This window comes from Rhea pennata, chromosome 14 (genome assembly GCF_028389875.1).
Source record: "Rhea pennata isolate bPtePen1 chromosome 14, bPtePen1.pri, whole genome shotgun sequence".
In the NCBI taxonomy this organism is placed as follows: domain Eukaryota; kingdom Metazoa; phylum Chordata; class Aves; order Rheiformes; family Rheidae; genus Rhea; species Rhea pennata.
Window position 1 is genome coordinate 17,376,712 of NC_084676.1, and position 18,261 is coordinate 17,394,972.

Sequence of the window (18,261 nt, forward strand, 5' to 3'; positions counted from 1 at the left end):
CTTTGTTAATTGAAGCGTGGTGGGAATAGCTGGAGACTGACAACGTGTCTGTATTTAGCTAGATCTTGTGCAATACTGCAAAGTTATAATGCATAAGGTTGAAGTTGCCCTAAAGCACCTGTTTATTATTGGATTTTTTTCTTCCACCCCCCCAAGATGCACTCCTTTTCTCAGCTCCTGCCGCTGTTCTCAAATAAGCGGTTCCCATGTCTGTGTATTGTGCATTGAACTTGGCAATCAGTTAAGCTGTCAACAATCAGTGTTAATAGCTACCTCGAATAATAGTGCTTCAATTCTAATGCCTTGAGAAGGTCTAGAAAAATCTTGATAAATCTTTAACTGATTTGCTATCAGTTGTTCACTTGAACTGCTTAACTTCCAAATATAAATCAAACTAATTTTCATGAGAGACACTTCAGATGAATATAGATAAGCTGAAGGGAATGAGAAAGCCTCTATTAAGTGACCATTAAAAATCTCCCCTGCTTACCATCGTCCGTGCCAAACCTGGTAAGTGCAGAGCACAGGCTATCTGTTCCTGCTTTTTTTCCCCTCCCATTTTCCAACTATAACCCTCTGTTTCACAATTTTGTTTGTGTTTCAATGCGTGGAGGAGAGGAGGGAGACATACCTAGTCTGTTAGAAGATCTATGCATATTTATTTGGTATGCAGCTTCCTAAAGGGAAACAAAATGCAGCATTGTGATAAGTAATTCCAAAGAGAAGGCAACACCTAGATTTACTGACTCTGATCTTTTTTCAGGCTTGACATTTGAAAAGAACACCCTTATTTTGCATTTGTATGCTCAGAGATCTTAAACCAACTTATTGGGAGGCTGAGCACTTCTAGCTGTCTGCATCGCAGAAGTCCTGTGCAAACATTAACGAATGAATCCTCAAAGGACATACACGGGGCTGGTAGAAAAGGTCACTGATTAATGAAGTGACTTTGCCAAAGCTCTTCAGTTAGTCGGTGGGGGAAACTCAGAAGTGTTTTGGTTTCTGTTTGGAACCCCTTGTTTTATCTCGGTGACTCTTAATCCCAGCCTAATTCATATGGTAAACTTAAGTTTTGTCAGGACCGCTGATAAACTCTAGTGATGGACTGTTCCCTTGGGGAGGACGATGGGGAAGCCCTCTGTGCTGCGCAGGACAGGATGAGGTTTGAGTGGCTGCATCTTGTTTTAGAGATCTACCAGTACTTGCCTTGAGGACTACCCAAGCTCTTAAGCTCTTCTGTACCTTCTGTGAGCCCTACTATTTTCATAGACGGAGAGAGTCCCTTTACCCATCTGTTCTTTGGGAAGCAGGTATGTTTAGTTTGGCTTCCAAATTGTTTATTTTGAAACAGAACAGCTGCAGCCCCACAGCAAGCAAGGCTGCAGCGCTGGAAGGATGCTGGATTTGCTTTGTAGACAAACACTGGTAGGAGCTGGTAGTTAAAGGCTAAGAGGACCTTCCACTGGGATTTGGCTGAAGCTTCAGTTTCTAATTATGGCTCAGGTACCTTGTCTGAAGTGGTAGGATTTTTGGGTTCTTTTTTTCAGAATGTATTGACGTAGCTTTTTGTACGACCGGGAGTTCTGAAATGACGTTTGTCTTTTCTGGTGTTTTTCCAGCAAGCGACTCCTCTGTGATGTGGTGATTGTGGCTGAAACTGTGGAGATGGAAGCCCACCGGGTGGTCCTTGCGGCCTGCAGCCCTTATTTTTGTGCCATGTTTACAGGTACTCTTCTCTACAGCAATCACTGCACTCGGGCTGAACGGGCCATTGCAGATTTTGAGAGACTCGTGACTGTGTCTCTGTGGAAGGACCTGCAGCAGAGGAAGTAGGCATGGGCCTCTAGAGAGGGGATTTCCATGGAAGAGAAGAAATAGAGTTAGATCTGCAGTTTGTTACACTTGATGGATGTTCTTGGTCATCTTTTGGCTAATTTCACTGAGGCAGGGTCAGTGAGGCTGGGTGTTATGGGTATGAAGGAATCTGTACCCTATGGGTCACAGGGGGACTACCATGAGGTTTGGCTTGCTGTTTTTTGTTGTTCTTTTTTTCCCTCTTCTCCCCTTTTCCTTAAAAAGAATTTGAACTCATGAAAACACATTGTTAACATCAAGCACGTGTGCCATGCCTTAAACTTTCATGGTGCACATCAAAGAAGTTGCTGGCACGGAAGCTGTAGTTTCAAGCCCTAGCCCTGCAGATGCTTGTTCACAGTCATGGATGTTTGATCTCCAATGGCACTTTTTGCTACTGCCCAAAATAAGGCTGTTGTTCTCTAGGTCGCGCTGCATATTACCAGCTCTCCCTTTCTGCAGGCTCCACTGTTGCAACCCTCTATGTGCTAATGGCAGATGCAACCTCGGTGTGAAGGGAAGAAGACAGCAAAATTTGTGCTCTGATCACATGGTCCCTATTGGGGATGCTCTTTAGAGGCTGTGCCTGGAGGGGGCAGCTGAAAGAGCCATGCCAATAGCAAGGAATGACCAACACTCTGAAGTTGCTCTAGCAAAGTTTCTGTCTGCTTGGGAGCTCCGTAGTTTCCTTTCCTTTTCCCTGCCCTCCTTTCCAGGAGGGAAACTATAACCAATTACCAAGAAAATGAATGTACGTTCCATGGAATGGTTATTTTGTTCCCCAGCTTCAGCCTCATGGACTATTGTGCATAAATGAGATTTTACTCTGATTTCTGTGTTCCTTGGTCTGTGGCCTGGGGAAGGAGGAAGCCCCTTTCAGAGAGACTCAGGAGCTGGGTGGATGCTTCTTCCTTTTAAAAGCCATGGAGTTGGGCCTTGTTTGGTTTGTTTTGCTGGGAGCAGAATGCAGTATTTTTCAGGAAAAAGCTTGTCATTTGGGAGTCCTTTTTCCCTGCTCTGTAATGGAGAGAGACAGAAAATGTGGCAGAAAGAATACCGTTTTGACTGCAAAAAGAGGGATTGGGTGCAATTAGGGTATTTAATCTGTACAAGCAGGTAACGCTTGGGCATAAACAGATGTCTGAATGTTAGACAAGATCTGAGGTTTGCCACAATGGCTTTATTTGCTTCACCAGACTTCCAAGCTGCAAAGTGCTGGTGCTTCCCAGGCAGCTGGAAGTGTGTCTTGAAATTGGGCATGAACGATGGATTGGCTGGTCTCTGTGATGTTCAATCCTGATAAGTAAAAATTCTTGGGAAAGCCCTCTGATGCTTGGAGGTCAGCCGAGCGGGACAGTGACCTCCCTGGGTGCGGGCAGGGCCTGTGCTGGTGTGTCCATGCTGGATTTCTCTGGGCCTGGTAATGCTTCATGCTGCGAGTTAAACAGTAATCGGGTACCGTGGTCATGCGGCTGCTACTCCGGCTACCTCTGGCTCCGGTACTGCTCTGGCAGCTCCAGCCATCTCCCCATTACATAATACTCTGAGCAGCAGGTCATGCAAAAGCTGGTTCTTGGTACGCTTCTGATTCTGGGTCTTGTGGTTGAAAAAGCTGTGGATGCTTCATCTCCTTCCCGCTGTGTGTTATGTCGCTTGCAGGAGGATGATGTTTTAAAATCACAGCTTGGCTGTTAGTTCAGGTTTCTTATATTGCAGATGAGAAATAGAACTTGGCAGCTGTGCTGTGGGTGTCTTTGCAGGATGTGTGCTGCACCAGTGGTAGCAGCAGAGGGGTCCCACGGTGTCCTAGTCAGGTTGAACCATTTACTGGAGGAACCACGCACCTGGGAGCAAGGTACGGAAGGGAAGAGAGGAGCCCAAGCTCAGCATAAAGCTGCGAATGGGAGGAACCAGACTGAGATCAGCAAACCTTCGTCTGATGGTTGCTCTGCATCCCTTGTCTTGAGATCAGGCTTGTGTTTGAATTAATGAATGACCTTGTGATGACCTTGTCACCTTTTCTATACCCTCTAGTGTCCTCTGGTTAGGTATTTCTTTTAAAAGCAGCCTTGGCTGTTTGGCTTGACTTAAAATAAACAGGCATATCTTCCATTTGTACTTTCTAGTACAGAAGGGGAGTCTAGACCTGGTAGTTCCCACTTCAGTGTCTCTCCTTCGCGTTTTTTTAGAACATTTCTGGTGGAAGGTGGTCTGCACCGTTGCTGGCCCCATTCCGCAGAGGTGATGGCGGCAGTGATTTCCATCCATCCAAAAGAAACTGCGATCGGAAAGGATGGCAGATGCTTCGGAGATGCGGTTGGGACTGGTCCTGCGCGATGTGCAGGGGCGGGCGGCGGGACCTTAGGTCTCACGCCCGGCTTCGAAGCGCGCTCCACGGCACGCGCAGGACTGCTCTGGTGCTCCGCGATACGCCTGGGTGTTCCCCTCCGGCAGCACATCTCTCTATCTCGGAGAACGACAAAAGCTGTAGCTGCGAACCAGAAAGCGCCCGGGGAGCACGGTAAACACAGAGCCGGGCAAGCTGCCGCGCTGGGTAAACACGGCGCCGCGAGCCCCTGCGGGTTTGCTGTAGTCTGTCTTGCGACGAAGCAAGAAAGAGAAGCTGGCTGGGCTGCTGTCGGGAGGAAAAGACGACGTAAAGAAGAAAGGGAGCAGAGAAAGCAGCGCTGGGTGTTCAGCATGACGTGCGGAGGGCTTGTTTGCGTGAGGGGCGGGTGTCCGCAAAGTGCGTTCCCTGGAGAGCGGCAAACTTGGAGAAGAGCCTGGCTGTTCGGCTCGTCTTTGCTCCCTCCTGTCTTTATTCGTGGCTTCTGTTTAGCCTCTGGGATGGGGTTTGTGCCGGCGCCTCGCGCAGTGAAGCCCTGCACCGGTTTGTTTCTCGGCGCAACCCGTACGTGTGCCGGATGACGCTGGTGCTTTGACCTGCCGACCGAGCGAGGCTCGAGGCCGACCTGTCAGAGATCCGTTAGGGGTTGGGTTCTTTTGCTTTTAAACTTGTTCGCTTTCTTTAAAAAGGGACGGGAGATGAGATGCCTTAATTCACTTGGTCATTTGGATGTCCGTGGTGGCACTTTGGAGGCGGCCGGTGCATTGGTCTGGGTGCAGAGGTAGGTGGGAGCGTTGGTTGCCCTCTCCCGTCCAGCGCGTGGGCTGTCTTCAGCCGCTTCCTTGCCGTGCAGCCTGGGAGACGCGGCAGGAGTGGCATCTTCCGACGAGCCGCGGGCACGCGGCTGGGCCGGCGCGGCTCAAGGGGCTGGATCCCACCGCCGCGTCTCCTCGCCGTGGGGCGGAGTGGAGCGCGTGAGGCTCTGCTCCGTGACTGTGCACGGGAACGTTACCAGGCTGGAGGGAGCGGAGGACGTTAGCACGCAGGGTTAGCAGCTTGCTGGTGGGTGTGGAGGCCCACACAGGCTTTATTTTTGTTGGCTGTGTCACATGAGTGCCACAAAGACAGATGATGTTATCGGATCGGTCCCTCCAAGCTATTTCTGTATCGATCGCTGCGTGAGTGAGTCTGGATGTCTCCTGTGCATCTCTGGTTTCAATGAACGTGTTCGTGCTCTGGCTGCTCTGCTCTGCTTCTTGCCTGCTCAGATGCACAAATACAGGCACGGGCTTTTATCTGGGAACTCCTTAAAGCAGCTCCAGACTCCATTTAGGCTGCTGTCGACTGACCTGTTTTCAGAATCCCTCTCATCTCAGGAAGGTTGCTACTTTGGGAGTGGAGGTGCGTGAAGGAGATGATGCTTATTCCATCAATTAAAAGTCATACCTGCTTTGAAGGCATCACAGATGTAGGCCAGTTATTCCTTTGTACTCGTACATATCTATTCATGCGCTTCTCTGGATAAAACTCTATTAGCTAATTTTAAAAATGGGATTTGGAGCAAATACTGCTTCAGCCTGTTTCCCTTAAGGTGCTGTTGGCTCTTCTGATACTTATGATACTAACAGGAACTCCACTCCTGTTACTTACCTATTTACTGGCACAAGTGAAACCAGCAAAGTTTTGTTTCTGGGATGCAGATTTTTGCTCAAGCTTGGCCACCTCTAGCATCCTGTGCTGCGCACTTGATGTTCCTGGCCACATCTTGCTGTGTGCTTTGCAGAGGTGTGGGCTGTAATTGCTTCTCGCATAGGCTGCAGAAAGTATTTTTCCTCTTAATCCCACAGCAATACTGAGTCACCAGATTTCTTAAAGTAGTGATTATTCATGCCCTGGTTCAAGAATTGACACTTCTTCAAGCTCTCCTTTGTTTAGCTTTATTTTTGCATTTATTGTTTTCTTCCATTTGGAGTTTGTTCTTCCGTTCCTGTGGTTCTTCGAGATTCTGCTGATTAAAACCTGGAATGTGGGATGTTGCTGTGTGTGGACATTAAAAGAGGGGCCCCGGGAGCCCTTCGTGTCCTTCCCACAGTATGCATTTACTACTGCGAGGTGCTCTTAGTGCACGCAAGGTGTGTGCATGTAGTTGCTGCACAGTGTTAGGCTCAACGTTGGCCATAGGGGTGGGAGAAGTGTGCGTAAAGCATGAGGTTCATGCATAGGCTTTTAGACAGATACAGATTTTACGTGTATAGCTCTAGAGCGTGTGTTTCTTTGTTTTGGGGGGGTTTAAGTTAGGTATTTGGAGGAAGGATATGGTTTGGATGCAAAGGCTGCCTCTGAGCTGTGAGGCTGGGAAGGAGACAGATGAGCAGTACATCTTTAGCCACAGATGCCTTTCATAAGGCATAACTGTGTGAACAAGTTACAGCAGGATAATTTGGAAGAGAAACTTGAAGCACATGGTGTGTAACTGCTGACATGTACGCTTGTTTTCCTTGGCAGGTTTGAGATAGCACAACCCTTTTTCTTTAGGAACTACTTTGCGTTCTTTGTAGGGTGTACCACCAAGCAGCCCAATCTAGCTGCGGCAACTTTTTCATCTATGTGTGTTTGCAAATTCCAGTTGTTAAGAGGGATATCAGAAAAGGTTTATGGGCTGTGGAGCAGAAGGAAAGCTCTCAGTATGGGGTAGATTGGCTAAACACAGGGAAACGTTTGCTTTAATTTGGCCAGAGAAATATTTAGCTGCCTTCCTCTGAATCAACCCGTTGGGTTTATTGACTTAGGCTGCTGTCTCTAAATGTATGAGGCATTTATTAGGTGGCATTAAGAGGCTTCTGAGAATCTTGCTTGTTGCCCTTAGATGGTCAGGGATAGCATCAAGGTAGTGTCTTAGTGAGATACCAGAAATATATGCTGGATGTTTGGGGAGCCAGGGCCTGAAAACAGGACTTTCAGAGCAAACTCTAACTGTGCTTTTGAAATGAATTGCAGGAGACATGTCTGAAAGTAAAGCCAAGAAGATTGAAATAAAAGACGTTGATGGGCAAACACTGAGGAAGCTGATTGATTACATCTACACAGCTGAGATAGAGGTCACAGAAGAGAATGTGCAGGTAAGTCTGGTTCAACAGCTTCCTTGGAAACTGAAGTTAAAAAGCTTGAAACTCAAAGATATGGGTACTTTTAGGGCGAGTGATCTCTTCAGGCTGCAGAAAGTAAAAGGTTGAGCTTGAAAAGAGCTACTTCCACTCTCTGCTTAGTCTTGAGGCACTTTGCTGCTTTCTCTGTGCTTAAGTCATGTTGCATTTAGTTTTCACATCATGCTCTTGCAATGAGATTAGGCATTTGCCTTCCAAGGAGCTGTGATGACTTGTGGGTCAGTCTGTCGGAGGTCAAAATATACTCGAACAAGCAGCAAGTCAAATAGCTGTTTTAAGGTCATGACAGAAAAATCTGGCTGTTAGTTTTTAAATTCTTCTGGGGAGTTTGAATTGTTTGGCAGAGCTTTGAGTAGAATATGTTGTTAAAATGAAAGCAATCTTCCTTTCTTTGTATGTGTGTGCTCCGTCTTGAAGTTCTTTGAGGTAAATATTTATCTAGAAGTGGAAAGAGTATTTGAAAGGCAGTCTACAGATAAAGCAGGATGCTCAAGAGTGTTTTGTTGTCTGTTGCATGGCTGTGACTGTATATAAGCTCGTAAGGCTTTTTCTTTCACTGTGCTTTATCGTAAGAAAACAGCTGTGCACTTAGTCACTGGATTCTGGAGAGGGTGCTGGGAGCTTGTGTGCAGACGTGCTTTTCAGTTATTCCCTGTTTTTGTTTGCAAGTGGCAATATGAGTTTGTCTTCCTCTTTGTGAGTTGGATATTGGACAGAGCATCAACAGTCTTTATTGCTTCAACCCTTTACTGCTTGGAATCAGGTTCTGGTTGCATATGGGAGCTGCTCCTTGAGCACCTTCTCTCTTCCTTCCCCTGGAGAAGGTGCAAGTTTCAGGTGCTTGCTCTCTTGTAACGTGTAGTTCTTCCTGCATGATCTTGGGCAAAACTCTGAGATATGTCTGCCTTTTAATCTAAGCCTTATTTCATTTGCTGTAGTCTAAATCTGGGTGTCTTTTCTCTCCCTTTCTGCCCTTTGGTTTTACACACTTGACTTCCTGGCATATTCTGATTTGTGCTCAGAACGTAGTGCTTGTTTGCATCCCTCTAGGAGTGTGGACCCTGATGACCCTCCCATGATGCTTCAAGCAGGGCACTAAGCTGGAGTATTGATAGAGAGGATGGTGGTCTTACAGCAAGAAGCTGAGGGTTCAAACCCTGCTGCAAGTCACTTTGACTAGCTGTCCAGTGTGCAGCCCACCTTTAATTACAGAGTATGTGCAGGCTCATAAGGAGCTGAAATACTACATTGCTTCCGTAATTCCTAGCAGCAAACCAAGATGAAGTTCCTTAGACCTCTAGGGTCTTCCATTGCTGAAAGCAAAATGCAGTTTGCATGCTGTCGAGCTGGTTTTCCTTCCCATAGGAAATATGAAGACTATATCCAAGTGTCATCTGAAACGTATGCTTTCCTTCTACCCTGCTGGTTGTTAGTTGGCCTAAAAGCACCCACTCGGCACGTGGGAAGCGCAGAGCTCAGGATACCATCTGGCATTCTGGATTTCATCAGTCTGGATTGAATGGAGCTTGCTTTAAGTTAGTAGGCACGCCTTAGCTTTTCCCCGCGCGAGCATTTCAACACTCAACTCCAGCTGCACCTGCAAATAAACAGCATGGGGGGGCTGGATCTGGCCTGGGATCCAAGTCCATCCTGCTCTTAATTGACAGGATGGATGTGCCCCAAGAAGTCCGAGTGATACCTTTTCTGTTCAAACAGAAAACAACCTTTTTTTTTCTTTCTTTTTTTTTTTTTTTTTAAGTAAAATCTAACCAAAGTCTGCTTTCTGATGGCCTAGGGCTGTGCAAAGAGCCTTGTCTTTGTATTTTGACTCCAGTTGCTCTGACAGATCAAAAATAGGAGTCTGGTGAATACTGAGATTTAGGAGTAGAGCTTTTTCCTGATCTAATAAAGCAGGCCCTTTCTCTACGTGATTAATTTAAATAACCACTCTGTGAATAACTCTTTATACTGGAGGTAAGATAATTCATGAGAGCTAAGAAATGAAGCTGATCTAAAATGAGATTAACTGACTACTTTAAGTTTTACTGTGTGTTAAAAATACCCGTGTTGAAAATGTGCTGTGGAATTTAATATGATTCGATGAAGAAACCAATCAATAGAAGGTTTAAAGAGAAATCTCCATTCTGTCTCCAGCTCTTTTGCCACTGACTAAAACAGAATAAATAGGTTAATATCTACTGTAGGGTTTCTTGTGTGGCCTCAGAAGGAGTTCACAGAAAAAGAATATTTTATGATTCGTTGGAAAGGTTCACATTAGTGAAGGCAAATGACACCAATAACGAGGGGTTCAGCTTCTCGCTGCTTGCACTTTGGATTAGCAGTGTCAGTCTTTGACAGAAGTGAGCAGTTTTGGTCTTTTATGTTGCCCATCCTCCTGCTGTACAGCACCGTGTCAGCTGTCCAGCCGGGAGGATGCCTTCATGGTGTCTGTTTGCATTGTTTCAGGATTTTTTTTTCCCCACTGTGAAATGTTTGTTTGCTGTCTTGCTTGAGCAAAAATAAGACGTTCTCCTTCCCCAGCCGGTATCTCCCGAGTTCTCTGCTGCAGTGCCATTTCAGTGCCTGGTTTTACAGACTTCTTCAACAGCTGGAAGAAGCAATTCCTGGGTACTGGTGCCAATTAATTTCTTTATTGAAATTACAAGAGAAGATTGCTAAAGGATGGTAACTGAGCAGAGTTATGTGGGTGAGAATTGCCCTGACCAGCTCAATTCTACTTTATTTTGGAGCTTGTTCTTCAAAGAGGGATTTCAAGGCAATAGACTTGGTAGTAGAATGGTTTGAGGATGGTGGAAAGTTGAAAGTCTCCTATGCTGAAAGGTGTTTTGCCTCTGAACACACGTTTGGGATTTCAACTCCTGCTTGTTCGGAAGGCATGGGGCAGAGCAAGAATTTCTGTCTTTGTGGTGGTCATGGACTAGCCTGAGGAAAATCCATTTGGGGATTTCCATCCCTGCTGTCTTCTGCTGTTCCTCCCTGCCCCGCTTATCAGGGTAGCTGTAAAGACATCTGGTTCACATGCATGACAGAAGGATCTAATTTGAAGATGGAGCTTGATCAATTTATTGGGAAGAACATTTTACCATGCAGTTTCTGTAAAAGTGAGGAAAACTAAAGTGAGCAGCTTGGAGAGGTTCACAGATGCTTGTGTGCAGCCCTGGTTGGCTTCAGTGGAAACCATATGCTTACATCTGAACCAAGCCCAGGGTCTGGTACTATGTATCTGTACGTAAAAGCTGGCAGTTTTAATGTGCCAGCGCATTGGATTTTTCAGTTAAATTCTGATTTTGAAGCTGAAGTGGCTGCATTGCTGCTTGCTTTCTACCACTCATGTCAAACCTGCCAGCTCGGGGGAGGGTGTTGGGAGCAAAGTCCAGCAATTGAGAAAAGGCTCAACGTGACTTTCCTGAATAGAGCTGAAGTGCAGCCCGACTAGGGAATTAAAGTGCCACCAGCTTTCTCTGCAGAGCTGCTTGACCTTGTTGAGCGTTGACCCGAACATCGTGAAGGGCCCAAAGCTGTTATGCTTGAGCTGATGTTTAGCAAGCAGGCACAGTTCCCTAAGAGCATGCTAGAAAATTATTTTGCCGTGTAGTTGGAGACTTGGACGTGTTGACACTACCATGCTTCTGAGGCAGGTGAGTGGCTGGCTGCTTTTGCTGGCTCTCTGTGTCCTCGTTATGTGTTTGGCAGAAGATGTATTGCGGTGAATATATCCCAAGAGCTCTTGTGCCAGCAGCACTGGGTCACAGCGGGCTGGTGTTGAGCTGCTGGTAGGATGTAGGCTGAGCGCCTGTCATTCAGAGAGGTGTTTTGTACTTAGGCTGTAAAAATAAGGCTTTTCATCCGTGAGCAAATATTATGGGGAGGGGAAGCACAGAAAACGGATGAAAAAATTCAACAGCTGTTATTCAGTCCCAAACTATTTTTCAGTGACCCAAGAATCGAAGCAGTTGTGTGTATGGAGTTCCTCTCCAGGAACAAGTTGTTCTCTTGAGCCTGCGCTAGACATTTTGCTTTTGCAGAGCCTGTTAGTGAAGGCAGGAGGGCAAAAGAGTTGTGAAAATGCATGAGTTCCCACTTCAGACCAAAACCCATCCAGAAACCAGGAGGCAGGCAACTCTGCACGGAAAACATGTTGTATTGTGTGCACGTCAGCCTCCGAGTGGACATGCAAGCTTCTTGGTGAGTTCATCTCAAAAGAAATCGTGCTGAAGACTGTGAAGATCACACGTTTTTCTGTGATCAGGCTGGTCATGCTGGTGAACCAGGAGACTTGTGAGGAGGCCTTGCATCCTCCTAGGAGCTCTGGTGAAGACTCCTAGACCTCTGGTTGTGGACCATGGATGCAGTCCCTGTTCAGCGTGTTGGTGGGCACTGATCCTTGCTAATGGCACTTAATTACCTGCAGGCAGCCTGAGCATTACAATGCCAAACAAGAAAATCATTACTATTAGAGTTGTAATGACTCCCTGGGAAAAGTCCCGATTAACCTGATTTCATGATTGAACTCCTGCTAATGAAGCGCAGGATACCACGCGTCTGGTGTGTCCTGCTATTCTAGCCACAGGCTGGCTCATGCAGAAAGCGAATGGAAAAATCTGTCTAGAAATCAGCTGCTCAGCTGGAACTAGGTGTTGGAACTGTCAGCTTTGCAGACATAATAATAACAAAAAATAGCTTAAGAAGTGGGGAAGAAAACTTCAAATCTGTAGCAATTCCCTTTTGGATGTGCCCTGCACTTCAGGTTACCCTGAGGACTTTATGACTTCCAAACAAAGCAGGGAGTGTATCCAGGACAGATGCTGTTTTGATTTTGCTAAAATAAAGGGGTGACAAATGGGTCATTTTCTTTTCCCCGCGTTCTTTCCAAAAGCTGTAGCTATGGAAAGCAAAAGCCAAGGGCGAGGCATAGAGCCTTTTCAGCTCAGCTTTAGGAGCTATAATAAATCGGGGCTGTTTTCTCCCTTCTGCAAAAGATCCTTGCCTTGCATTTCCTCCTGTCCGGAGTACTAGAGAGCCCTCGCCACAGCTGTAATGCCTTCTTTTATGTATTAAAGCAGTTATAGCTGTGCTCTGCTGGGAAGTTGGAGATGGTAGGTTAGGAACGAGCAGGTGACGTTGCCAGCAGCTCCCATTTTTTCTGTCTTGCCTCTGCATCGCTGCTTAAGTCTGCTGCCGGAGGTGTTTGGTGGCTCTCGGCCGTGAGTGCCTCCTGCCTTTGCTGTCTCGCCCCAGGCAGAGCATTTAAATAGAGGCGCTGTTCTTCACCCTCAGCGCTGGCCGCGGAGCGGCTGTGGGGTGACACAGCCTAATTGCCTGCCTTATGCTAAAAAGTCACATTAGAATAGTGGAATTTTATCTCCATTCCACGTGCAGTTTGGGGCTGTTCAGTTAACCTGCCTTGCAGGCACGAGATCCATTTATTTCTCTGGTCGCTGTTTCCCCGGGAAGCTGTTGGACAAGTCTGTGCAGATGTTCAGCCCCAGCTGTGGCCGTGGATGTGCTGTGTGAAGGCTTATATGTAAATCCTTGTTCGATTTCCAGTCTGAACAGATTGTCAAAGCTGTTTATAAGCTGTAATATAGCTATTCTTGCTGCCCTGGGGAAATGTAATTCTTCCCGTTTTACGGAGGAGGAATGGTGGCATGGAGCGTGCCTCCTGCCCGAGGTGACGGGATGGGGTGCTGCAGAGCAGGGAACTGCTCTGGTCTCTGCAGCCCAGCTCACGTCCTAGGTTTTGGTTGAAAGATGTCTCTAGTTCAAAGGTTTATAAAAGTATTTGGTTGCGTGGGCAATGTTCTATAAAACGAGATAGGTACAGAGTTTGCAGAGGGAGAGCGCGTTTCCGGTAAAATAGATTGTTATTGCTGTTTAATACCACAGATGAGTTCTGGACATAATTTGTTTAGCAAAGAAGTCAGTTTCAGTAAATAATTTTAATATAGTTTCGAAAGATAGTTAGATTTTGGTAAGGAGGCTGATCTAGTAGAGGAGCCAGCAGACTGGTATGTGCTTTCTCTAAATTGTTCGCAGTGGTTGGAATTCAAGGATTAAGAGCCAAATCTGGACCCAAATGTAGCAGCTTGCCTGGATATTAGTGGAGTTGCAGTTTGGTCCTGCTACATGTTTAGGCAGGGCATTTCCTCTTGTTATTGCTGAAGGAAACACAGCTTGTGCTAGCGGATATCCTCTGCTTGCTTTTCACCCTCCCTGGCGAAAAACAAGATGAGCGGTGAGAAGTGCAGCTGGGAAATGAAAAAGAGAAAATCCACTCATCTGTTGATAGGCAGGCTATTTATATCCTATTTCAAAAAGTGTTAGATGGAAATGGCCCTTCGCTATTAATTATAGTGGAATAAGGCACTTTCTACTCTGACTTCTCAAGCCAGCATGCGACTGTACTCCTGGCTTCAGGATGTCCAAGAGGCTGTCGTGTGCGGGTAGTCGGTGATGGCAGAGGGAGCCTTAGAGGCAGTATCCCAAAGCACTTGAGCTACTCTGTGCACTCGCATTTGCATTGGTGTGCCCTTGATCGCTCAGGACTGCAGGCAGGAAGCCTGGCTCATGTATTGCCATAGAGGGTTTGCAAGGATCCAACTTCTTATGCAAGTCAGGTGCTTACCTTTCTACTGATAAAAGGAGATGGTTCAGCCAGAGTAGAAAGCTTTTCACTGCTAGGTTTCAGAAATGCAGGAGCATTGTTATCTTGATTTAATTAAAAGCACAAACTAATCTCCTCCTGGCATCAAGATGTTTGAGCCAAAATGGGCTCATAGGTTAATTGATTTCTTTATTTTATTGTTGCCTATTGGGGCAGCTGCAAAACCTACAGCTGGGCTGGATTTTGGAATGCATCGGTGGCTTAGAAAACATCTCAGGGCACATTGCGAGTTCCCTGCAGTTCTCCTGTGATGGGCGGCAGGCGTGCTGGGGAGGCAGAGGGAGGCGGGAGAAGGAACATCTTTTCCGCTTCTCTGCCCCACTGAGCTCCGGGTGGTGAAGATTGTTAACCTGTTTGTTTTGTTTAACGATCACTTGGTTTTTCAGTCGGAAATAATTTTCCGGAAATCTATGTTTAGATGGTGAGCGCAGATGCCTGGTTAGAAGGACATGTGTGAACCAGCCAGAGTTGTAGAAAAGCTGGAATAAGAAACGTCCGCAGTTGTTGTAAGACTGTTAGAAAGGAAATTGCTGATGTCATGAGCTGTAACATCCAGACTGACTTTATTTTTTACTTCCTTTTTCTTACTTGCTGGCCTCAGATGTTCTTTCCAGCAGATGTCACATTCCTGACATGATTTTGTCTCGCTTTTTTACACTTTAGTATTACAGGTACAAAGGAGTACTTCATGTGCAGGCGCAGCAGTGAACTACAGGACTGAAATGTCCAGAGTTTACTGCATTTTTCCAGAGAGCCTTGCTATACCTAAAAACCTCCTGGAGGTTGCTGAGAAATCCCTCTCTAACGTAGCAGTTCGTCTCCGCTGCTCATGAGCCAACAAGGTTTTGTTGGAAATGCAAATGCGCTAGGCTTTGAGGGTGATGAAGCACTGGGCTTGCATAGGCTTTAAATGTGATGGTAAACATGTTTACCATGTAAAGGAAAAACCTTCTGCGCTGGACCTACCTGGAGCAAAACCAGAAATTCAGGTGTGTCCGTGGTTGCGTATGTTTTGTCCTCCTCTTGCCTGCCTTGAGGCCTTTCAGGAGATGTGAGGAGATGAGCTGTACTAGATCCAGGTAGTAAAGCTATTTCCATCTCTCAGGGCACAGAGTGGGAGTTTCCGTATTTAGATAATGCTAAAACTTTGACGTGTCTTTTTACGTCTCTGTGACACGTCCCTGTGTAAAGGGGAATTAGACCTTATTTGTTTAAGTCAGGAATCAACTTTCTCTATTGCTAACTCTCAATTCCCCTTTCTTGTCTTTTCAGGTTTTGTTGCCAGCTGCTAGTTTATTGCAGCTGATGGATGTTAGAAAAAACTGCTGTGATTTTCTTCAGTCCCAGTTGCATCCCACAAATTGCCTTGGAATTCGAGCCTTTGCAGACGTGCACGCATGTACCGAACTTCTGCAGCAGGCCAATGCCTATGCAGGTGAGGAGAGGGTTGTCCATTTGGAGAGTGCAGCCTGTTTCCAGGTAGTGTTGGCTGATGATTTGAGCACGATCAACATATCCCAGTGAAGCTCTCTGTACTTCTCATCTTAGAAAGAACATGGGGTGGAATACTTTATTGGGTGGCAGACCTGTGACTTTTAGTGGTGTTGCAAATTTGGGGATTTAATTTGGTTGCAGGGAGAACCTTGGAGGTAGAAAAAAATGATTCTTTGGATCCTAGTCTACAAAATATTTGATCAATTTATTTGTAATAAAGTCTCTGGCTGCCTGCTCAACAGCACAAGCTGTGCTGGTGTGCTAGTGTCTTTCTTTTATATGCTGGCCTGTGACAGCAGTAAGATATGATTGTGAACTTGTGCATTCTAGGAATAATTGGCATTTAGCAAAATTAAATCTTGATGGGCGCAGGAACACTCAGCTAAAACAAATTGTCATAAAATTTGAGCTTCTGATCAGTGGAACAAGAGCCACTTGCACCATGTGTGTACACTCCTTAATGCTTCTCTAATGCTTGCTTCCTTGACAGTGGGTTTGCTTGGCTGCAATAAGTAGGTTCAGGCAATTGCTTTCTGCATCTCTCTCCGGAGGCGTAAATGTGAAGCTGCTTCAAGTGGGGCCATGCTCTCAACTCCCCTGTGCTTTCTAGTCTTCTCCAGGAAAGTAGCCCTTGATCTCTTCTTGAGAGAAGCTGGTAATTATCTCTACACGATTCTGTCTATTTTTACAGACAAAAATACACCTGCTGTTTCCTGGAGCACCTGCTCTATCCTGCAGCGTTTTTCCTGGTACATTATTTTCTTTAATTGGACCATAAGTAGGCTCAGTGGAATAAAACTATGCCCACCAGATCCTCCCCTCTTCTCCTGCAAGTAAAAGTAAAACCTTTTCAGCTGCTCTGGCTGTATTATCCCCTGGAGGAAAAGGTACCCTGGAAGGAATGGTTAATTGTGTAAAGGCTTGCTTGTAATATCTCATTATCCTTGCTTCCAGGCCCTATTTAATCTTTAACCCAACAAGCAGTGCATTCACTGTGTATTTATTTGCTTGTTTGGCAATTAGAAGGTCTGCTTTGTTGTTTCATTGGCCTTCATGTGTCCCAGTTAGTACAATAGCCCATGTAATGTTAATGAAGCGCCATTAATAAAAATGCCATTAAAATTCTTTTCACTATGTTGCTTATGTAACAAGCATTAAACGGAGACAGAAGTCCACAAGCTCGAGAGTCCGTGATTGTATGAGCTCAGTTACTGAGGAAATGCTTAGTTCTAGCCAATGGATAACTTTAGTAGGTAGAGGGGCCTTCCTGATGCAAGAAGGCACAAGTTCTTACTTTACTCAAATCAGTAAATATTTTTCTTACTTCCAGCAAATAAGATGAGATCAAACATCTTTCTGCAGCCAAATGCCAGTCTAGAATGAATAGGAGATTGTGTCCAGAAGTCAGAGTACATAGAGTTTACTGTGTCAGGAGCATTTTCTTTTTTACAGGTGTTTAAGGCCAGACGAGTTTATTTGCACTTGTATGTGATTTCCAGCATAACGCAGGTTATGAAGCTTTATCCAGATACTGATACTTTTAATCGAGAGTCTTTAGGTTAGCTAGGGCATTTCGGTTAGCTAGGGCATTTTGGTCCCTAGGAATCTTAAATGGGGTCTGTGACAGGAGGAACCCAAATGGCTCTGAAGTGCTGGAGTTGGTTAGGAGTTGTTCAGGTGAGATCTCCGAGGTGCTCCACTCTGGAAGTCGTGCCTTCTTGCGCCTCTGTAGTGCTGCTTTTTGGCCGACAAAATACTTTGTGGAGGTGAAAATAAGAGGTGGATCTGGCTGCAGAGGGAGCTCTTTGGGTATGTGAGTCTGAACCTCCGAGAGCTAAAGGGATGAGGGCTTGGAAAAAGCTACTTCAGATAAAGAGTCTAAGACTCAAGTTTCTGTGTTTCAGGGACTTAGATGAGATTAAATTGGCATGTATTTGTAACAAACTGTAAAATTGTCTGCAACTGGCTGATGGCCATTTTGACCTATAAATACTTAATTGTTTCCTAGCAGCCCTTGACTAGGTGTAAGGTGGGGCAGCTCAGACGATGCCTTTTGGAACTGTATTGCGACGAGTCAGAAGTCTCCCAGTCTGTGATTATAAGACAGTGGTGTAAGTTGCTGTATTTTGTTATAAGTGGCTCCCAGAGTTACAGGAGGCATTTGGAGGCAAGAAGAGAAGAAATTTGTAAAGTTAAGTCTATACGGAGAGAGACACAAGGTCACTTGGGAAGGTGGAGGTGTGGTGCTGAGAGTCTTTAGGAGGGGAAAGATGAAGTTTGTGTATTTTGGGGGGGGGGAAGAAGCGTCAGGAGAGAAGGAGCATGATCCCACATGAGCCCATCGGATGCGGATCCACCTTTCCCCATCTCTTCTTGCGCTCCTCACACGTGGGTTCAGCTCGCTGCTGCGGGATCTCTCGCATCTCGCTCACAGGCTGATTCGCTGCTGGTCTATAAGCACCAAATTGATGATATTTGGCCAAATCACTTTAAAGGTGGGCTTCACTCTGAATACCTAGAAATATCAGGGACCCTTGCTGGAGTCTCTTGCCCAAGCGTCGAGCAGGTCTGGTTCTGTCTAGCTTGCTGAAGTGGATGAGAACCGAATCTCGAGGTGGTCTGGCTCCAGATCTCTCACTACGTTAGAGAGGTACTGACAGCCTTCTCAAATGCTGCTGGTAATCTCATCTGCCATGAGAAGATACTTACAGTGGCTT

The 18,261-nt window shown here is 45.9% G+C and overlaps 1 protein-coding gene across 10 annotated transcripts in view; it reads left to right on the forward strand.

The window, feature by feature from the left end:
- The window catches only part of KLHL3 (kelch like family member 3), a 56,127-nt gene that overhangs the window by 15,544 nt on the left and 22,322 nt on the right, over positions 1-18,261 (forward strand). For 8 of the 10 annotated variants that reach the window (XR_009959860.1, XM_062586979.1, XM_062586980.1 and 5 more), the window contains 3 exons: positions 1,620-1,726; positions 7,199-7,320; positions 15,323-15,485. Coding sequence is in view for 9 of the 10 variants with exons in the window: in XM_062586979.1 (XP_062442963.1) it covers positions 1,620-1,726; positions 7,199-7,320; positions 15,323-15,485 (392 nt within the window). In the remaining variant the exon portion in view is untranslated. The remainder of the gene's footprint in view (positions 1-1,619; positions 1,727-7,198; positions 7,321-15,322; positions 15,486-18,261) is intronic. The other 2 variants (XM_062586984.1, XM_062586986.1) reach the window with 2 other exon arrangements.